At 40.3% G+C, this 23,635-nt stretch overlaps 1 protein-coding gene across 3 annotated transcripts in view; it reads right to left on the bottom strand.

Annotated features, from left to right (window-relative positions):
- Positions 1-369: 369 nt before the first annotated feature.
- Positions 370-23,635, bottom strand: part of ZNF81 (zinc finger protein 81) — an 89,716-nt gene continuing 66,450 nt past the window's right edge. For all 3 annotated transcript variants that reach the window (XM_042974460.1, XM_007081610.3, XM_015537318.2), the window contains 2 exons: positions 20,276-20,371; positions 370-8,780 (listed from right to left, as the gene is read on the bottom strand). In XM_042974460.1, the coding sequence (XP_042830394.1) occupies positions 7,072-8,780; positions 20,276-20,371 (1,805 nt within the window). In that variant the 3' untranslated portion in view covers positions 370-7,071. The remainder of the gene's footprint in view (positions 8,781-20,275; positions 20,372-23,635) is intronic.

Genomic DNA, 23,635 nt, shown 5'->3' with positions numbered 1-23,635 from the left:
TGGAGCCAAATAGGACTTTTGAAAAACGCATTTCTTAGTATAACCCAGACAACAGAGCAGTACAGCCCAGTGACCTAATTATTTTTCTACTGAAAAAGTTTTGTGGTGAAGTAACATTACCTGAGTTCAGAAATTCCTTCAGGTTTGCTAAGTTTTTTCCCTTTAGTTAAATTCACTTTTAAAATAACACTCATTGGGGCGCCTGGGTGGCTCAGTAGGTTAAGCGTCTGACTTCGGCTCAGGTCATGATCTCATGGTTCGTGAGTTCAAGCCCCTCGTGGGGCTCTGTGCTGACAGCTCAGAGCCTGGAGCCTGCTTCGGATTCTGTGTCTCCCTCTCTCTCTCTGCCCCTCCCCCGCTTGTGCTCCGTGTCTCTCTCAAAAATAAAAGTAAACATTAAAAAAAATTTAAATAACACTCATCTAAGTTAACAATGACCTCCTTGTCACAAATTTCAAGAAGCAGTTTTCCATCCTCATATGAGTTGACCTCCAGTCTGGACAATTTCCCCGCTGAAGCACTGCTTCCACAGTGTTTCCAACACTGTCTTCTGTCAGCCCCTTCCTCACCTGGTATGTTTTTACCTCTGGCTGCTCCTTCCTGTTATCTATAGATGAATCCCTCTTGGCCTGGTCCTCAAACGTTGGAAGCAAAAACCTTGGTCTGAGGCCTACTTTTCCAGTTACCCAATACATTTTCTGTAGGTAACTGGATGAGGCTAAGACACCACAGAGAAGCTCTCATATCCTGCCCAGGCACGGAGAATTATAGGGGGACTTGAGCAGGTACAGGAAGTGGGGTATATCTAATATTCATCAAGAACTCTCCATGCATAGTTCTAAGTGCTTTATACAGGTAAGTGCATTAACTTCTTGTTATGGGTAATCATGTCTCCCCGAAAAGATATGTCCAAGTTCTAACCCCCAGCACCTCACAATGTAAACTTGTTTGGAAAAAGTCTTTATAGAAAGCAATCAAGTTAACATTAGAGTGGGCTTAATTCAATATGACTTGTGTCCTTACAAGAAGATTAGACACAGAGACAGACATGCAAAGGGAATATAATGTGAAGATACATGGGGAGAAAATGGCCATGTGATTAATGTTATCTAATGCCAAGGAATGCCTGAGGCTACCAGAAACCAGGAGACAGGTATGGAACAGTTCCTTTCCCAGGGATTTCAGAGGGAACATGGCCCTGCTGACACTTTGATTTCAGACTTCTGGCCTCCATAACTGTAAGACCAAACAATTTCTGTCGTTTTAAGCCACTCAATGTGTTACAGCAGCCCTAAGAAGCTAATACACTTCTCATGTCAAATCTTTAAGATAGGTACTAGTGTGAACATCCTTTAAAGCTGAAGAAAATAGGACAAAAAGGTTAACTAACCTGCCTACGGTAACACAGCCATTAAGTAGTAGAGCCAGGATTAAAACCCTAGCAGACAGGTTCTTGAGCCCATCTACCTAACCACTATACAAACTAACTCTTAATATTTTTAACCGCATTGTTCCTAGTAACAAAAGGTTGAAAAAAGGATGTGTGTGTGTGTATCTAAATCTTCACTTGATCTTAGCCAAAAGGCTGAGAAGTGACAGGTGTATAAACCTTAATAAGAAAAAGATTGAATAAACTATTTTATATTCATCCCTATGAACTATCATGCAACCATTCAAAATAGTTATTATTGGGGAATAAAGCAAGATGCAGAGACAGTTGTATGAGAAGATCCCATATTTGAAAATCAAGGAAAAAAACAATTCTTACATAGCTTCTCTCTGATTATAAGCATGGTAACATACATGCTTAATATAATTAAGAGCACAGATTAAAACATGAAAAGTGTTCATAGTAGTTGATTAGTACTGTTTCTCTGTTGGAGATGAAGAGTGGAGAAGGAAATTCAGTAAATAGTAAATGTATTAGTTACCTTTTTCTGGGTAACAAGTCACCCAAAACTTAGTGGCTTAAAACAATCAATACTTAATCCATGATTCTGTGAGTTGTCTGGGATGGGTGAGATGGATGGCAGAGTTTTTCTAGTCTGGGTCAGTGTATTATTAATCTATTAATATGTTACAAGTTACCCTAAAATTTAGCAGCTTAAAACAACAAATATTTATCTCACAGTTTCTGTGGGTCAGGAATTCAAGTGAGGCTCAGAAGGGTGCCTCTGGCTGAAGGTCTTCAAAAGACTGTCATTTGGGGCTCTCATCTGAAGGCTACGCTGGGAGGATATGTTCCCAAACTCACTCACATGGGTCTCTCCATAGATCTGCCTCATGAGATGGCAACTAGCTTCCCCTAGGGTGAGCCATCTGAGAGAGTATCCAAAACAGAAGCCACATCCCTCTGTAACCTCACCTTGGAAGTAACATCCCATTACCTCAGCCTCATTCTATTTATTAGAATCAAGTCACTAAATCCAGCCCAAGCTTGAGGAGGAGATTATAAAAAGGCGTGGATACCAGGAAGTGTGGATCATGCAGGGTCAGCTCAGATGACACTGACCACAGTGGGCTTGTGGGTGGCTAGGGTTGGGTGGCTAGTATAGCTTCATTTGCATGTCTGGCAGATGAAAATCTGGTTGGTGTAGGGAACCTTAACTGGGATGGGTCATCTCTGTTCCATCACTGCTCCATGAAGTCTCTCATCATCTAATAGCACAACCCTTGTCCTTAGGATTCCAAAGAGGAGCAAGAATGGGCAAACCTCAATATGCAAGCACTTATCAAACCTCTGCTTATGTCATATTTGCTAATGTCCCATTGGCCAAAGAAATGGCCATCCCAGTTTCAAGGGATGGAGAAATAGACTCTCTCTCTTGATGGGTGAAGTGGAAGAGTCACATTGAAAGGGGGGGGGCATATATTCTGCTGCTAGTGGCCAAAGGAGACCGTCCAGATTTCTGGCTTCTGCCTAGGATATAGACATCTGGAAAGAGCATAGCTCCCATTCTTATAATAAGAAGAAAATATGGGTAATCTATAAAATCATAACTTTTCTTGAACTCACCAGAGAACTAAGATCATAGAGCAACCAACTAGCTTATATATAAGACAAGTGCCTCAAGGGAGACACGAAGTTGTCCCTGGATCACCTGTGGCAAAGCAAGAAGGAATATGGGCCCACCATGCCAGCAGTTAAAATTTCAGCAAGAAGTTTTAATGAAGTTCTAAAAGCTGAGTGTGGAATATGAGAATATAGAAGCACTGAGGGCTGGAGACCTGAAGGTAGTTGGCCTTCACTTGCAAGCTCTTCCCTACAAACCTCCACTGGATCCTCACAAGAAATAATGGGGGTAGGGAAGGAGACTGGAGAAAGCCTCTCTCAGTGGTATAGGCCTGCAAGGGCAAAGCTGCTGATACAGAAATGGCACGAAGCCCCAATGGGACCCTATTTCCTTAATGAACAAAAGCCTTAAGCCACTTAAAGAGAAGTGATGCAAACCCTGTTGTTCCCAGATACAGGTGCAGATCCACTGTGGCTAGAGAAAAGGGAAAAGGGAAAAGGGAAAAAAAAACTTCCATTCTTGGGGGAAGGGCAGGTAATCATCCTGAGCTCAGACCATTAAAGGCATTTTACCAATGGGGAGGTGCAGGATCACTGAAAAAGCACCACCCTCAAGACCTAGGGATACAGGGCCTGCCTAAAACTAAGGTTGGTTTAGGACAACTCCTGCCCCCTACTCATCGGGTCACTACGATCCAAGTAATAACAGTAGTCTACTACTAAGGGAGAGACATGGGCATGGAGAGAGATCCTCCCTGAGATGCAGGCACACAGGAAAGGTCTAAAGGCAAGGGTGGTGCAAGAATATTGAGAAAAATGATCTGTAAAACCAATGCCTACATTAAGCCCAAGGTAATACTAGAGAAATTTGAAGTCTATGGTACAATGAAGATAACCACAGCAACAACAAAACCTAAATCCAGCCCAAATTCTGACTAGATGGACCTCCCCGCCTTCCTCTCTAATGATTTATCAAAAGAGCAGCCGTGATTATTTCCAGGAATAAATATTATTTATCTCAGTTTCTACTCTCCTACATACAATATCTTACATTCAGCCAAAAATTATTAGATGCAAAACAGGATAAACAATCTGCTGTTAAGAGACAGAGAAATAAAAATAAATCTAGACTCAGCTGACCCAGTTGTTAGTACTATCAAATAGGGAATTTAAAATAACAATGATTCATATGTTAGAGAGGATGGTGGGAAGTGTGAACAACAGGTATGAACAGATGGGGAATTTCAGCAGAAAAATGAAAACTAGAAGAGTCAAATGGAAATGCTAGAAATAAAAAAGAAAACATAACTGAGATGAAGAATGCCTTTCATGGGTTCATCAGTAGACCTAACAGAAGTAGGGGTTAAACAGACCTAACAGGGAAGGGGTTAAAATTAGTGAACTTGAAGATAGGTTAATAGAAGTTATCCCAACTGAAACACAAAGCAAAATAAAGATTGTAAAGGGACACACATATAGGGATGGTAGAAATTTGTAACGTTTTTGTATCTAACACAATCTATCTTCTGGTCACTATTTATATATCACACCATGCAAAATATGTTCATCCTCATTCCAAGACCTCCAAATGTCTTATCCCAAATTATGGCATCAAATCCAGGACCTCAAGTCTTCTGTATCAGGTTCAGATGTGGCTGAAGCTCCTTGGGTGCAATTTGTTTCTTGATCCAGAGACCTGTGAGCTAAATGGTAGGTTATATGACCATCACCCCCACCCCCCCACACACACACACTCAAAACACACAAATGGAAAGATAGGGTAGGGACTGGAGAACTGCAATAGACACTTTCATTTAAAAGAAGGGAGGAACAAGAGGCACATATTAGTCACTGTTCCATAATAATTCTGAAATCCCACAGAGCAAATGTTGTCAGATCTCCCTGCTCCAGGGGCAGGATGTTTCTTGATTGGGTCACAGTTCTACCTGGGAACAGCTTCCCAGTCCATTTTAATATATTGTTCTTGGGTCTCCTTTCTGAGACATCCTTCTTTTTCCATAAGAAATGGCAGCTGAATAACTTTCTCTGCTTGCTTCATGTTCATAGAAGTTAGAAAAGGTAGTCCAGAGACCACTTTTCATTTTGGACTGTTTCAATTCCTTTAAGTCCAACCTGGAGGTAGTAAAACTCTATTAGAAACTTTATAGGTGTTCTATGAATCTGGTTTGTATTTACTCCATGCCCCAAATGCCACACTGACCATTCTTTTTAAGACAGGCCCCTTCTCTACTTTATCAATATGTCAGGTTACTGGACGATGTCATGAAGTTTTTAGAAGCCATCTGGTTTAGCTGAGAGAGTTTCCCAAACACCAACTTAAATATTTCACACATTTTAACAAAGGGTCTTATAGCCACACCCATGATTTGATCTCTACCCTGAGGCCACTTTTCACCTTGAGAATATTTTGATGTCCGGAGAGACTGGAGATGTGAGAAATAGTTATTTTCCAACCCAGCAAGTCCTGGCTTTTTTAATATTTCTTCTGAATTCTGCTTGCAAATGGAACAGTTATTTCCTTAGTTCATCTCTTTTTGTACCTTACCATATGCAGCTAAAAAGAAGCCAATTGATATTTCCAACATTCTGTTGGAAATCTCCTTAGCCAGATCCACAAGTTCATCTGGTATATTCTCTATCTTCTCACACAGCATGGTAACTGTTTTGTTATTCTTTTCCTTAGTAAATAACATAAGCTGCCATCTTTTTCAGCCTTTCTTAACAGTTTTCCTCATTGTTTTTCCAGTCTCCACCTGCCGCCCAGGCCCAAAGCTAATGCCACATGTCTTAGGTTTTGGTACAATACCTCCGCAAGCATACACTTTTAGGTATTGCTTAGCATTTTCTGTGCAACAAACTACCAAAAACTTAGCAGCTTAAAACAAGAATCATTTTATTTATCCCCCAATTCTGGTTGGCCTGGTTAACTGGTATGGCTCTTTTGGTGTGGGCCAGTTTGGCTGGGGCTGGAGGTTGAGGAAGGCCTCACTCTCCTGTCTGGCAGTTGGTCTAAGAGGCCTCATCTGTGCTGGCTCATTTCTGTTCCATGTGGTTTCTCACCCTCCGGCTGAGTACTCTTGAGTTTCTTCACAGGAAGGTCTCAGAATTCCAAAGAGCAGCAAGAGAAGATAAGCCTCAAGGCAGACTTTTCTCCAGGCCTCTTCTTGAATCTCTTTGCTAATGTATATTGGCCAAAGCAAATCACATGGCCAAGCCAAGAGTCAAGGAGTAGACAGAGTTCTACCTCTTAATAAAAGAAAAAAAGAGTAACATTGCAAAGGGGTGTGCATAAAAGGATGGGAGAGGTCTGTGGCTATTTTGCATTGTACCGCAATTAAAGAAGATAAAAATAGAATGTTGTGGAAACCAGTATGAATGATAGGATTATATTTATGTGTTCATGTAAGAGTATATCTGCAGATATGGGTATATATAAAACCATAATGACATTAAAACTGTGGATTTGCGGGAGGATTCAATAGGAAACATGTTTGACAGACACAATTATATTAAATTCAAAAAAGAATTTCAATTCAATTATTCCTTCTGTTGTGCAATGTGTTCTGCCACAAACACCCTACAGAACTGAGTGTAGGTCTACACATCAAATACATTATTTTGTTGTTCTTCCTTTCACTTTGTTGCCACTTTAAATTGCCTAATATAACACAGTAAACATGACTGTCATTTACATAATTTTGCTCACTCCATCTATAAAGAATTGGGTAACAATTTGCCTTATCACACTTTCTACAGGAAGGCTTTACCTAATGCATCAAACTGACAGCATTTTCCCCAAACTGACAGGATTCGATTCTATTTTGTGAAGCCATGCAAATATGAAAAGTCCCTTTGAATCAATGCATTCTTAGAGGGTCTCTTGAATAGTTTTTCTCATCTCAGGTGCAAGAGCCTGAAAACTGCTTTTTATTATGCAGTGTATTCATGTAGGGTCTGTCTTGGATAGATTTCATAATACACATGTAGACCTGACTTCTGTGATAAGGTTTTCTCATTTTTAAGAAACAGGGTTACTTTCATGTATGAATATTGCGATGCATACTCAGAACTGATTTCTGAGTGAAGCCCTTTCCACAGTCACTGCATTTATAGGGTTTCTCTCCAGTATGAATTGTCTGGTGCTTATTGAAATTTGACCGGTCAGTGAAGGCCTTCCCACATTCGGCACACATGTAAGGTTTCTCTCCTGTGTGAATTCGCTGATGTACTTTGAGATGTGGTTTCTTGGAGAAGGATTTCTCACATTCAGGACATTTATAAGGCTTCTCTGTAGTATGAATTCTCTGATGTGTAATTAACTCTGACTTCTGGATGAAGGCCCTGCCACAGTCAGCACAAACATAGGGTTTCTCTCCAGTATGAATGGTCTGGTGTTTATTGAAATTTGACCGGTCAGTGAAGGCCTTTCCACATTCAGCACATATGTAAGACTTCTCTCCAGTATGAGATTTCTGGTGAGTATTGAGATTTGATCTGTTGGTAAAGGCCTTCCCACATTCAGTGCATATATAGGGTTTCTCTCCTGTGTGAATTCGCTTATGCATCTGGAGTTGTGACTTAGAAGGGAAAGACTTCCCACAGTCACTGCATTCATAAGGCTTCTCTCCAGTATGAATTCTTTGATGGGCAATCAAGTGTGCTTTCTGGATGAAGGCCTGCCCACATTCAGTACATATATAAGATCTCTCTCCTGTGTGAATTCTCTGATGCATCCTGAGTGTCGATTTTTGGGTAAAGGCTTTCCCACACTCACTACATTTGTGGTGTCTCTCCCCAGTATGAATTTTCTGATGCACATTGAGGGCTGAGTTCAGGGAGAAGCCTTTCCCACATTCACTGCATTCATAGAGTTTTTCTCCAGTATGAGTGGTCTGATGCCTAAGTAGAGATGACACCTGGAAAAATGATTTTCCACATTCGCTGCATTTATAGGGTTTTTCTCTAGTATGAGTTTTCTTATGCATAATTAATTCTGAATTATGGATGAATGCCTTCCCACAGTCAGGACATATGTACAATTTTTCGTCTCTATGAACTCTCAGATATATACTGAGTAGTGGCTTCTGTGTAAAAACATTTACACATTTGCCAAGTTCATGAGGTTTTTCCATAGTATGGATTCTCTGGGGTGCAAAGAGGTGTGACTTCTGGGTGAAGACCTTCCCAAACTCAGTACACACATTTGTTTTCTCCCCAGCAGGAAATTTCAGATTGTGACTGAATGCTTGTTTAAGGCTGAGGACCTTTCCACACTGATTACTTTCACAGAATTGCCCTCCTGTAGGAGTATTTGCATGGCTAGTATAAGAAGAGCTCTGAGTGAAAACTTGACCACGTCCAATATTTTTATCAAAATTCTTTGTTGCAATGTTTTTACTAGGAGTATGTAAGTCTAAATTCTGCTTAAAACTCTTTCCAAATGAGTCACGTTTATGCAGTCTTTTCTGTGAAGGAATACGATTTGGGCTTGAAGGCACAAATTTTCCACTGTCTTTATATTCAAAGTCCCACTCTGTATTCAATATTTTCTTATTGATGAAAACAGCATGACTCAGAGGTTTGCTCTGTTTTTCCTGATATCTTTTAATCTGTTCAGAATCTTGCCACAGTTCTTCTAAAATGGAATACAATGAATCATCTGTTGTATCTTCACCCTCCATTTCACTATGAAATGAAGCTTTTCCAGAAATTCTTCTTTGTGGGGTCTTAATCCCAAGCCTCCCATCTAAAAAGAGAAAGAAAAAGTAAAATTGACACAAAGAATAGATAGCAGGATATTAAAAGGTACACATAAGCTAATCCAAATTGAACACAGGGAAACCAGTATATATGATGATGATAATGACAGTGATAACAAGAAATACACATATAGCACTTATTATGTGCCAAGTTCCTGCATGACACTTATGATGTTCCAAGCATTGTTCTGAGAAATACATACACACATTGGGGTGCCTGGGTGGCTCAGTCGGTTAAGCGTACGACTTTAGCTCAGGTCATGATCTTGTGGCTCCTAAGTTCAAGCCCCGCGTCAGGCTCTGTGCTGACACCTTGGATCCTGGAGCCTGCTCTCCCCCTCCGCCCCAACTCTCAAAAATAAATAAACATTAAAAACGTCAAAATTTCACATTATTGAGAATTTCAAGACAGTGGGGCGCCTGGGTGGCTCAGTCAGTTAAGCGTCAGGCTTCAGCTCAGGTCATAATCTCACAGTTTGTGGGTTCCAGTCTTGCCTCAGGCTCTTTGCTGACAGCTCAGAGCCTGGTGCCTGCTTCGGATTCTGTGTCTCCCTCTCTCTCTGCCCCTCCCCCACTCACACTTTGTCTCTCTCTCTCTCTCTCTCTCTCTCTCAAAAGTAAACATTAAAAAAAGTAAAAAATAAAAAAAAAGAAACACACACACTCACTCACTTAATCCTTTCAAAAGCCCTTTGAGGTATTTTCTATTATTAGGTATTTCTATTATTATCTACCTATTGTAGATAAGGAAAGTAAAGCTCAGAATAATTTGCACTAAACATAAGTTATTAAGCATTGGAGATCGGAGTTCAACATAACCAATCTAGCTCTATTTTGGTAGGAGGCTCGGATATAAAGTAGGGTGGACTGAAGTTTTAAAAGACAAAGGTTTTAAGGGAAAATAATCTGTGGATAGAGTAGGTTTGGAGGAGGTGATTCAGAGTCTAAGTCCTCATTAGCTTTTGATTCTAAATCCTCACTCGTCTTGTTCCTTTTTGTTTATTAGCAACAAGACCAAATTAATGTGATCAAAAAGCCAATTTAATTTGCCAACAGAGTAGATCATTAAAGTTCTCATCATAAGGAAAAAAAAACCTTTTTTTTTTTGGTATCTTATGCAATGGGTTTTAACTAAACTTATTGTGCTGATCTTCCACGATGTATTTAAGTTAGATCATGATGCAGTACACCTTAAATCTATACAGTGATGTATGTCAATCTCCATAAAATCGAGAAAAACTTACGCCTATAGGAAAAATACTGGGGGTGATAGCTATTCTGGCCTATATAAAAGAATAAGTAGATATCCACACTCCAACTCTCCATCTAGGTATAACTGTTTTGTTGGACCTAAAATCATACACATCTAACAAGAAGCATAAAATCAGAGAGAAGATCAGCTATCTGTGGTAGACTGAAAGCTGTCCACTAGAACCTATTTCAGCATTCTTTTGCAATAAGAGGAAAGTAGCCAGGCATATGGCTGCCCAGTCATGATAGCATTTCTCAGCCTCCTTTGAGAAAATTGGTTTGGCCATGTGACAATGTTCTCATCAACAGAACGTGAGAGAATACGATAGCTGCCACTTTCAAGTCAGCGCACTGTGACAGTAGGCATGTTTCCTCTATACCCTCTTCGGCCTTCTTGCTTTACTAAAACCTGGCCTTGGCAGCAACACAGATACAAACGTGCAGGTGGCACGCACACACACACACACACACGCACAAACCCAAGAGATGGCTGGGTTATGTAATGGAAGGAACCTGGATTCCCGGATAAACATGAGCAACAAGGTTTTCCAAAGGGCTGTGATATTAGCAACTTTATCTGAGAGAGGAATAAAATTCTTCAGTATTTAAGTCACTTTACCTTATAATCTCTTTGTTACTGCAAATAAGCTTTAATATAATTTAAAAAAATTTTTCTACATTTATTTATTTTTGAGAAACAGAGTGAGACAAAGCATGAGTGGGGGAGGGGCAGAGAGAGAAGGAGACACAGAATCTGAAGCAGGCTCCAGGCTCTGAGCAAGCGGTCAGCACAGAGCCTGATGCGGGGCTCGAACTCATGGACTGTGAGATCATGACCTGAGCTGAAGTCAGACGCTCAACCGACTGAGCCACCCAGGTGCCCCAGCGTTAACATAATTAATACACTATTTTCACCCAGAGTGGGAATCACAGATGTTTCCATGACCAGTATAGTGCATGAGACATATGAGATTCTTGATAATTTTAAAATGGAAAAATTATACACTATTTCCTCAGCAAGAGATTTTAGATTGTGAGAATGCTCTGAGTCATCAAGTTCAGTTTTACCCCGTTGGTCACTTTGATGCTGTATTCTGGATACATATCCCAGCCAAAAATCTCATCCTTTTATTCTTACGTTGTGTTTTTATTCTCACACGCTTGGCTTTAATGTATTCTGGAGATATTAAGCACTGGATTCCGAGTCATGGTTTTAGAAGTGGTTCTGTTTTTCACTTTAAATTATATATATTATATATATATGTGTATATATATATAATTATAATATTCTACATATTAATATACAGAAGAGGTTCTGCTTTTCACTTTAAATTATATATATAATTATATATTATTATATTATATACTAATATAATATATATAATGAGTATAAATATAAAACTTATAAATAATTAAGTTAGCTTCTAAACCCCTGCTGTATTGGACAATATTTACATCACCAGTACCAATTTTTAGTGCAAAAAATCTGCAATAAAAAGCTTCCCTACACTTTTCCTGAGCCCACAGACTCAATGAACAGTACATAAATGAAGAGTCGACGGTCTAGACAAAACCTGTGGTGCAAGCTTGCATTCTATTTGCCACTCACAAAAATGCCTCAAGAAGTCCAGTTTATTCTTAAATCAAAAGACACATTTATACCTTCTTCCTCCATTTAGCCTGCTTAGCACTTAATTTCTTTTGTGCCACTGGAAAACATATTTATGCCGAGAGCTCTTCCTCTCTAGTCAGGAATAAGACAGGGATGTCCACTCTCGTCATTACTATTTAACATAGCGCTGAAGTCTTAGCTTCAGCAATCAGATAACAAAAAGAAATAAAAGGTTTAAGAGACAAAACAGATGAACATAAGGGAAGGGAAACAAAAATAATATAAAAACAGGGAGGGGACAAAACAGAAGAGACTCATAAATATGGAGAACAAACTGAGGGTTACGGGAGGGGTTGTGGGAGGGGGGATGGGCTAAATGGGTAAGGGGCATTAAGGAATCTACTCCTGAAATCATTGTTGCACCATATGCTAACTAATTTGGATGTAAATTTTAAAAAATTAAAAATAAAATTAAAAAAATAATAAAAGGTACCCAAATTGGCAAGGAAGAAGTCAAACTTCACTATTTGCAGATGACATGATACTCTATGTAGAAAACCCGAAAGACCACCAAAATGTTGTTAGAACTAATACATGAATTCAGCAAAGTTGCAGGATATTAAATCAATGCTCAGAAATCTGTTGCATTTCTATACACCACTTATGAAACAGCAGAAAAAGGAATCAAGGAATTGATCCCATTTGCAACTGCACCAAAAAACTACAAGATACCTAGGAATAAACCTAACCAAAGAGATACAAGATCTCTGAAAACTATAGAAAGCTTATGAAAGAAATTGGAGAGGACACAAAAAAAAGGAAAAATATTCCATGCTCCTGGATTGGAAGAACTAACATTGTTAAAATGTCTATACTCCCTAAAGCAATCTACATATTTACTGCAATCCCTATCAAAATACCACCAGCATTTTTCAAGAGCTAGAACAAACAATCCTAAAGTTTGCATGGAACTACAAAAGACCCTGAATAGCCAAAGCAATCTTGAAAAAGAAAAGCAAAGCTGGAGATATCATGATTCCAGACTTCAAGCTATATAACAAAGTTCTAGTCATCAAGACAGTACGGTACTGGTACAAAAACAGACACATAGATCAATAGAACAAAATAGAAAATCCAGAAATAGACCCACAACTATATGGTCAACTAATCTTCGACAAAGCAGGAAAGAATATCCAATATAAAGAAATACAGTCTCTTCAGCAAATGGTGTTGGGAAAACTGGACAGCAACATGCAGAAGAATGAAACTGGATCACTTTCTTATACCATATACAAAAGTAAATTCCAAATGGATGAAGGACCTAAATGTGAGAGAAAGCAAACCATCAAAACCCTAGAAGAGAACGTAGACAGCAACCTCTTTGACCTCAGCCACAGCAACTTCTTACTAGACACATCACTGGAGGCAAGGGAAACAAACGCAAAAATGAACTACTGGGACTTCATGAAGATAAAATCTCCTGCACAGTGAAGGAAACAATCAACAAAACTAAAAGGTAGCCTATGGAATAGGAGAAGATATTTGCAAATGACATATCTGATGAAGGGTTAGAAACCAAAATGTATAAAGAACTTCTCAAACTTAACACCCAAAAAACAAATACTCCAGTTAAGAAATAGGAAAAAGATGGGGCGCCTGGGTGGCTCAGTCGGTTAAGCATCTGACTTCAGCTCAGGTCATGATCTCACAGTCTGTGAGTTTGAGCCCTGTGTCGGGCTCTGTGCCGACAGCTCGGAACCTGGAGCCTGCTTCAGATTCTGTGTCTCCCTTTCTCTCTCTGCCCCTCCTCTGTCTCAAAAATAAATAAAAACATTAAAAAAAAAGAAACAGGCAAAAGACATGAATAGGTATTTTTCCAAAGAAGACATCCAAATGGCTAACAGACACATGAAAAGATGCTCAACATCAGTCATCACCAGGAAAATACAAATCAAAACCATGATGAGATACCACTTGATGAGATACCTGTCAGAATGGCTAAAATTAACAACACAGGAAACAACAAGGTGTTGGCGAAGATGTGGAGAAAGCAGAACCCTCTTGCACTGCTGGTGGGAATACAAACTGGTGTAGCTGCTCTGAAAACAGTACGGAGGCTCCTCAAAAAACTAAAAGTAGAACTACCCTACAATCCAGCAGTTGTACTTCTAGGTATTTACCAAAAGGATACAAAAATACAGATTCAAAGGGGTACATGCACCGTGTTTATAACAGCATTATCAACAACAGCCAAACTATGGAGAGAGCCCAAATGTCCATTGAATGATGAATGGATAAAGAAGATATGGCATGTATACACACACACCACACACACACACACACACACACACACACACACACACACACACAAATATTACCCATCCATCAAAAAGAATGAAATCTTGCCATTTGCAATGATGTGGATGGAGCTGGAGTACATATGCTAAGCGAAATAAGTTAGGCAGAGAAAGACAAATGCCATATGTTTTCACTCATGTGTGGAATTTAAGAAAACAAAACGGATGAACATATGGGAGTGTAAAAAAAGAGAGAGGGAAACAAACAATAAGAGATTCTTAACAATAGAGAACAAACTGAGGGTTCTTGGAGGGGATGTGGGTGCAGGGATGGGCTACATGGGTGATGGGTACTAAATAGGGCACTTGTTATGATGAGCACTGGGTGTTGTATGTAAGTGATGAATCACTGAATTCTATTCCTGAAACCAATATTGTACTATATGTTAACTAGGATTTATTTTTTTTTTTAATTTTTAATGTTTATTTATTTTTGAGAGAGAGAGAGAGAGAGAGACAGAGTGTGAGTAGGGGAGGGGCAGAGAGAGAGAGGGAGACAGATTCTGAAGCAGGCTCCAGGCTCCAAGCTGTCAACACAGAGCCTGACGCAGGACTTGAACTCACAAACTGTGAGATCATGACCTGAGCCGAAGTAAGACGCTTAACCGACTGAGCCACCCAGGCGCCCCTTAACTAGGATTTAAATAAAAATTTGAAAAGAAAAATAAATTAGACAACAAAGGATAAAAGAAACATGTTTATGCTTCATTAAGCAGTTTGAGCCTTTTACTTTGAACATTAATCTGATCATATTGCTAGCAAGACTTTTTCCAAATTCCAAAAGCAGACACCTTCTGTGCGATTCATTTTGCTAATTATTTTAATAGATTTCTATTATGATAGAACATAATGCACAAGCAGTAAACCTTTTTAAAGCCTTTTTAAATGTTTATTTACTTTTGAGAGAGAGAGAAAAAAACAGAGTGCGGGGGGGGGGGAGGGGCAGAGAGAGAGGGAGATATCTGAAGCAGGCTCCAGGCTCTGAACTGTCAGCACAGAGCCCGATGTGGGGCTTGAACTCACAAACAGTGAGATCATGACGTGAGCCAAAGTTGGATGCTCAGCCAATTGAGCCACCTAGGCGCCCCAAGAATAACAATCTTCCACAGACTATTTCAGAAAATAGAAAAGGGAACACTTCACAACTGATTTATGTGGCCAGAATAATCCTAATACCAAAACCTGACAACACTGAAAAAAAGGAAAACTACAACCAAAATCACTTATGAAAATGAAAATATTTAAAACAAAATATCAGTTAATATAACTCAACAATATATATTAAGGGTTATATATCATAAACAACTAGTATCTATCTCAGAAATATAAGGTTAATTTAACATATGAAAATAAATAACTCACATATTAACAAAATAAAAACAACAACTCATATGATTAATAAGATGAGTAAAAAAACATTTGACAAAATTCAACATGTAACCATGATTTTAAAAAACTCTTAAACAAGCTAGGATTTAAAAAGAACTTCTATAAGGGTACCTAGGTGGATCAGTTCCCTGAGCGTCCAACTTCAATTCAGGTCATGATCTTACAGTTCATGGGTTCAAGCCCTGCATTAGGCTCTGTGCTAACAGCTCAGCGCCTGGAGCCTGCTTCAGATTCTGTGTCTCCCTCTCTTTCCGCCCCTCCCCCCCCCCTTGAAAATAAATAAATGTTAATAAAAAATTTTAAAAAAGAACTCCTATAACTCGATAAAGGGCAGCTTCAAAAAACATCATACACAATGGTATGAATTTTTTATCCCTAATATCAGGAACAAGGCAAGCGTGCCCACACTCACCACTTCTACTCAACATCAAATTGAAGGTCTTAGTGAAATAAGGAAAAGTAAGAAAAAGCATGAAATTGGAAAGGAAAAAGTAAAAATGTTTCTTTTTAAAAAAAAAAATGTTTATTATTTTTGAGAAAGACAGTAAGTAGGGGAAGGGGCAGAGAGAGAGGGAGACAGAGGATCTGAAGTGGGCTCTGTGCTGACAGCAGAGAACCCGACGTGGGGCTTGAACTCACAGACCCTGAGACCATGACCTGAGCCGGAGTCAGATGCTCAACCGACTGAGCTGCCCAGGCATCCCGTAAAAGTGTTTCTAAAGTGATAATGATTGCTTACATGAAAAACCCCAAGGAACTTACAAGAAAACTAATAGGTAGATGTAGGAATGCCTCAGGATACAAAGTCAATGTACAAAAATCAATCATGAGCAATTTATACATACTAGCAATGAACAATCTGAAAATAAAATTTAAAAAACAATGCCGTTTTACAATAGTGTCAAAAAGCATCAAATATTTAGGGATAAATTTAATGAAGGATGCATAAGACTTCTACACTGACAACCATAAAACATTGCTGAAAGCAATCAAACACCCAAATAAATGCAGAAAGTATGCCATGCTCATGGATTAGAAGGCTCAATATTGTGAAGATATCATTTCTCGTAAAATTGGTCCATAGAGTCAACTCAACTCCAAATAAAATCCCAGCAGACTACCTGAGTTCAAGACTCATTATAAAAGCTACAGTAATAAAGCAAGTGTGGGTTTGCCAAAAGGACAGTATATTAACTATATTTTCTTATTTTGTTTTTTTTTAAGTTTTTAACTTTAAGTCCACTATAGTTAATGTACATGCTATATTAGTTTCAGGTGCACAGTATACTGATTCAACAACCCTATACATTGCTCAGTGTTTATCATGAGAAGTGTACTCTTAATCTTCTTCACCTATTTTCACCCATCCCTCCTTCCCCCCCCCCCTCTGGTAACCATCAGTCTGTCCTCTGTAGTTTAGAGTGTGTTTCTTGGTTTGTTTCTCTTTCTCTTTTTTTCCTTTGTTCATTTATTTTATCTCTTAAATACCACATATGAGTGAAATCATATGGTATCTGTCTTTCTCTAACTTATTTCGCTTAGTATTATATTCTCTAGATCCATCCATGTTGTTGCAAATGGCAAGATTTCATTCTTTTTTATGCCCGAATAGTATTCCAGCATGTGTGCGTGTGTGTATCATATCTTCTTTATCTTATTTTCTGTATTCTTTTTTAAAATTTATTTTTAATGTTTATTTATTTTTGAGAGAGACAGACACAGAGAGAGAGAGAGAGAGAGAGAGAGAGAGAGAGCGCACAAGCGAGGGAGGAGCAAAGACAGAGGGAGACACAGAGTCCGAAGCAGGCTCCAGGCTCTGAGCTGTCAGCACAGAGCCCGATGTGGGGCTCAAACTCACGAACCGTGAGATCATGACCTGAGCCAAAGTCAGAATGCTTAACTGACTGAGCCACCCAGGCACCCCTTATTTTCTGTATTCTTGATGCTCTGCCATCTGGTGCCTTGCTCATCCTGGAGAGAATGCCTCTCCCAGTGCTAGTTCATGCCCAGAGATAGCAAATGACTTCCCTGTAAGCATAACTTTCATATGCAAACCAACCAATCCAGAGCCCATGTCCACCAACTATCTCCTTTATTAAGTTCTCACAGGTTGAGCCACTATCCCGCTGCCCTAATCACCTCAGTACCAGATACCAGGTAACTACAGACAGTCCCTACACCCCAGAAGCCCTGCTGAAATTACTCAAACTAGCCAATGGTAAACCTTCCCAGCCTGCTCACTCTGCCTTACCCATTCTTTCCCAGGAAAATAACAATAAAGGCTCTTGCTGTGCTTTCCCCTCATGACTTTGGCCTTCTGACTGACCCTGGGGCTTCCCGGTGTGGCATGTCTCCTCTTCTTGGGAACTGTGAGTTACAAACTATCTTTTCTTTTTGAAGTTTACTTATTTATTTTGAGAGAGACAAAGAGTGAGTGGGGTAGGCGCAGAGAGAAGGGGAGAGAGAGAGAATCCCAAGCAGGCTCCGTGCTGTCAGTGCACAGCCCAGTGTGGGGCTCGAACTCATGAAACCATGAGATCATGACCTGAGCAGAAACCAAGAGTTGGACGCTTAACCAACTGAGCCACCCAGGTGCCCCAAAAATGTTTGCTTTTTGACAGACACCAGTAGGAAGATAGAAGTGAAAGCCACAAATTAAAACAAAATGTTGACAATGGATATATCTGGCACAGGAGTTATAGCCAGAAAATATAAAGAACTCTGAAAACTCATTAAGGAAACAACCCAATAAAAAAAAATGGGAAAGATAGTTGAACAGACACTTCAAACAAAAATGTACAAAGGTCACTAAGCACATGAAAAAATACTTTTCATTACTCATCAGAGGAATGCAACTTAAAATCATAATGAGATGCCATTACACATCCAGGATAATAGCAAAAATGAAAGAGATTGATGGTGGCGAGGGTTGGCAAGAATGTGGAGCAACCGAAATTCTTGTGTGTTGCTGCTGGAAGTGTAAAATCACAGCCACTTTGGAAGATAGTTTGGCCATGTCTTATTTTTATTTTTATTTTATTTTATTAAAAAAAAGTTTATTTACTTTGAGAGAGAGAGAGAGAGAGCAAGAGCGAGAGAGCAAGCGAGTGTAGGCAGAGAGAGACAGAGAGAGAGAGAATCCCATGTAGGCTCTGCACCATCGGTGAAGAGCCCGACGTGGGCTTGAACACCCAAACCGTGAGATCACGACCTGGGCCGAAATCAAGAGTCAGATGCTTAACTAAATGAGCCACCCAGGCGCCCCTGGCCACGTCTTATAAAGGCAAGCATATACTTACACAATTATATCACCCACCAACTCCACTCCTAGGTATTTACCCAAGAGAAATGTGAACATATGGTCACACAAAGACATACCAGAATGTTCACTACAGCTTTATTCACAATAACCAAATAATAACCACCTGTCATCAACAGGTGTATAGATAAACATGGCAATCTATTCATATCAGGGAATAGTATTCAGCATTTAAAAGGAATAAGCTAAGGGCACCTGGGTGGCTCAGTGAGTTAAGTGTTGACTTCGGCTCAGGTCATGATCTCGTAGTCTGTGAGTTCGAGCCCCGTGTCGGGCTCTGCTGACAGCTCAGAGCCTGGATCCTGTTTTGGATTCTGTGTCTCCCTCTCTCTGTGCCCCTCCCCCACTCGTACTCTGTCTGTATGTCTCTCTCTCTCAAAAGTAAACATTAAAAAATAAAATAAAAGGAGTAAACTAGTTATATACTCAATAACATGGATGAATCACAAAATCATTATGCCAAACAAATGAAGCCAGACCCAAAAGGGTATATATAGTATGATTTTATTCATATGAAACCCTAATAAAGACAAATCTAATCTATAGTGACAGAAAGCAGGTCAATGGTTGCCTGGGGCTAAAGGGGTGGTACATACTAACTACTAGGGGCATAAAGGCTCATTTTTGTGTGTGTATCTTCTTTGTGTACTTGAAATGGATACATTTGATTGTATGTAAATTATACCTGAATACAGCTGACTTATTTAAAAGAAAAAATGCTAAATGACAATGATCCTAAGGTCAGAAGATGGGAGAGATACATTGTGATGGGGAGGTGGAGAGGAGTAAGGAATATGAAAGCAATTCCTACAGAGAGAGGAGGAGGTGAGGCTGGTTGTAGATGACAGTTTATTGGTATCTTAGACGTGAGAAGATAAAACTTAGGAGAAAGAAGGTGGAGTGAGGCAACAAGCTGGTTTACAAAGAAGGCAAACTCATTAGAACCTAAAAGTATAGGGGCGCCTGGGTGGCTCAGTCAGTCAAGCATCTGACTTCGGCTCAGGTTGTGATCTCACAGTTCGTGGGTTCAAGCCCCGCGTCGGGCTTTGTGCTGACAGCCCAGAGCCTGGAGCCTGCTTCAGATTCTGTGTCTTCCCCTCTCTCTGCGCACCCCCTGCTTTCTCTCTCTCTCTCTCTCAAAAATAAAGAAAGATTTAAAAAATTAACAACAAAAAGAACCTGAAAGTGTATGATAAGAATCTAAGACCTTGGGGGTGGGGTTTAAATAATGAAGCATAAAAATGTGATGGAAGGACAGAACATCCAAAAAAGCAAGATCTATAGGGAGGAAGCCTGGCATATGATCCAGAGTGTAGGAACTGTAGCAATTCTCCTGGACGCAAGTCAGGCCAAAAAGACAGTTGACAACAGTAAGGGAAATAAAGGGAGAGAGCAGTCTGGTACCTAAGAGGCCAATGTTATTTTTCCTTAAGCAGCTTCCAAAGTTTAGAACCTTCAAGATGGTAGAAATAATAGAATTTTAAAGGCACCAACCTCTTAGGAAAAGAAAAGTGTTTCTGTGCCCCCAGATCTGCCTGGGTTGCACTCACTCACCCGAACAGCTCTGATGTGGGGTTTTTCTCTCCAAAATCCATGGCTCCTCTCCTTGCTCCAACTTGAAGATGACTTCTGGTTTGGGAACTTCATACCCTGTTAACAGGACATGATAGAATTGGGTCCAGCTAATTGCTTTCCAAAAGTAACCACATTTCACTGGGAAAAGAGCAATAATCACAGAGGTTAATGGACTGAAGCATCTCAGACCAATCAAGGATGCCACCAGCACACACATCAGATGTTGCAGAGTTCTCAGCAGCTGAGAATGGAAATATTCTCATGGAGGCTCTGTGTTCGTTTCCTAGGGCTGCTCTCACAAAGTACCAAAACCTGGGTGACTTAAAACAGCAGAACATCATTGTCTCACACTTCTGGAGGCTCAAGTCTGAAATCAAAGTGTTTAGCAGGGCCATGCCCTCTCTCACAGATGTAAGGGAGAATCCTTCCTTGACTCTTCTAGCTTGTTCTTTGCCAGCAACGACGTTCCATTCTTTGATGTTCCTAAGCTTGTAAGTGCATCACTTCAGTTACATGGCTGTCTTCCCTCTATGTGTGTCTATTTCTATGCCCAAATTTCCCTTTTTTTATAAGGACACCAGTCATATTAAAAATCTTTTTTAATGTTTATTTATTTTTAAGAGAGAGAGAGAGACAGAGAGAGAGAGAGAGAGAGAGAGAGAGAGAGAGAAAGCAGGGGAGGGGCAGAGAGAGAGGGAGAAACAGAATTTGAAACAGGTTCCAGGCTCTGAGCTGTCAGCACAAAGCCCGACACAGGGCTTGAACCCAGGAACCTTGAGATCATGACCTGAGCTGAAGTCGGACGCTTAGCCAACTGAGCCACCCAGGTGCCCCAGGACACCAGTCATATTAGATTAGGGCCCACCCCAATGAACTCATTTTAACTTGATTTCTTCAGAGGTGCTTGGGTGGGTCAGTTGGTTAAGCAACCAACTCTTGATTTTGGCTCAGGTCATGATCTCACAGTCGTGAGCTCTGTCAGCGCAGAGCCTGCTTGGGATTCTCTCTGTTCCTCCCCTCTCATGCTTTCTGTCTCTCAAAATAAATAAACATTAACAAAATTTAACTTGATTACCTCTATAAAGACGCTATTTCCAAATAAGGTCACATTCTTGGGTACTGGGGGTTCAGACTTCTGCATATCTTTTTTTCAGGGGACACACAATTCAACCTATAAAAATCTGCCCTCTGACCCCCCCAAATTCATGTCCTTCCCACGTGCAAAATATACTAACTCCATCCCAATATCCCCCAAAGTCTTAATCATTCCAGCATCAAGTCTTAAGTTCAAAATCTATCAAAATATCAACTCAAAGTCTCAAATCTTATCTAAATCACCCAAATTGGTTATGAATGAGTTGGGAGTGTGAATCATCTTGGGGCAGTTTCTCTCCACGCGAACCTGTGAAAGCAGACAACTCATCTGCCAAAATACCGTGGTAGGACAGGCATAGGATAGACATTCCCATTTCAAAAGGGAGAAACTGGAATGAAAAAAGGGATCACAGGTCCCAACAAAGTCCAAAGCCTAACAAGGCAAATTCCACTAGATTTTAAGTTTTGAGAGTAATTCTTATTGGCTCAATATTCTACCCTCCAAGCCTACAATGGCGGTGGCCCCACTCCGTTGGCCCCAGCCCAGGAGTGGCACCATTCACTATTACCTCTCCTGGTCCATTAGCAAAATATTTGCTTCCTGTTCTTATGACCTTAAGCTCTGCTGTTCCAAAGGGAGGAATGCTTCCACTGGGAGACACAATAGTGATTCCACTGAACTGGGAGACTTATCTGCCACCTGACATTTTGGGCCCCTCACATCTCTGAATCAAAAGGCAAAGAAGGGAATTACTGTGCTGGCCTGGGTGACTGATCTTGGTTACTCAGGGGAACTGGACTCCTGCCCCACAATGGAAAAGAGGAAGAAGCATGTCTGGAATACAGGAAATCCCTTGGGGGGGGGGTCTCTTAGTACTACTGTGTCCTGTGATTAAAGTCAATGGAAACTACATTGACTACAACAATCCAATTCAGGCAGATCCTTCAAGGAATGAATTTTCAGGTCAGCCCACTAGGTGACGAACCATAACCCACTGAGGTGTTTGCTGAAGGCAGAGGGAACAAGGAATGGCTAGTGAAAGAAGGAATTCTACCTCAAGACTGCAACACAGACACCTTGCCTCGGTTTTCAGTGTTCTGGCCTGCCCTGAAGATTCCAGACTCAGGATTACAATATCAGCTCACCCGAATTTCCAGCCTGCAGGCCTGCCCTATAAATTTCAGAATTGTCAGTCCCTGCAGTCAGGTGAGCCAGTTCCTTAAAATAAACCTCTTTCCCAGATTCTGTGTATATGTACATGTATTCATTCTCTCTGTCTCTATGTATATGTACGTATGTATAGTGTGTGGGTGTACTCTGTATACATATATAACCGTATCTTATTGGTTCCATTTCTCTGGAGAGCCATAATACAAATTTTGAGGGTGACTCTAGAGGAAAAGAATAGTAAGAATGAGTTTTCTGAACTGGCTATGGGGTTTCTAGAATTGGTTCCCTATTCTGATTAGATTTGAATGCGCTAATGACTCTATTTCCAGTAGTAAAGAGGGCACTAATAGTCCATGGCATGATGTGGCAAAAGAGATATGCAAAATATCACCCCTGGATACTCCTAATCAAATGCTGATGAGAGGCATCTTTCTGCAGGACCTTATATTTGATACCCTAGACATTTTTGTCAAACTTACAAGTATAAGATTGCCTGGTTGCTCTTAATTATGCTGGTCAAAGTGGGGGGCCGGAAACTAAAGGATGCACTCAGGGATTTGATTTCCCAGCTCAAGCACTGCATACATGACCTGAACATTTCTATGTCTTTCCTGAAAGAAACCCCTACCTCCTGTAGCTGCAGAGTTGATATTGCTGAAAACCAAACCCAGAGTCTCATCCTGTGAATGGCTACATTACAACACAAACTGAATTCCCAACCTCACAGGGTGTCTGCTATTCAGGTGAGGGAACTGACTGAGAAGGAAGGAAACCTAAAAATTGGAATGGAAACATATGAGGACGCTGAACTTCTACATTCTGATGAGTCTTCTTTGCCAGTAGAAGTAGCCCTTCTACCCCTCTCTGAGAAGACTAACCCTACTTTGCCTGAGGACCTTGCAATGGCCTCCTCTGAGGTACTTGCCTTGCAAGGTACTGCTGAGTTCTCCCAGGACATACCCGTATTTGCTTCTAGACCTCTAACTGGACTCAAGTCTCATCAGGGCCCAAAGAGTGAGATATAGTGTAAATTCATGAGAAGGTGCAAAAGAACTGCATTATTTGTCTAATTT

The sequence above is a fragment of the Panthera tigris genome, chromosome X (assembly GCF_018350195.1).
Source record: "Panthera tigris isolate Pti1 chromosome X, P.tigris_Pti1_mat1.1, whole genome shotgun sequence".
Taxonomy (NCBI): Eukaryota; Metazoa; Chordata; class Mammalia; order Carnivora; family Felidae; genus Panthera; species Panthera tigris.
The sequence above is the reverse complement of the archived record's forward strand: the minus strand, read 5'-3'. Positions and strand labels throughout refer to the sequence as shown.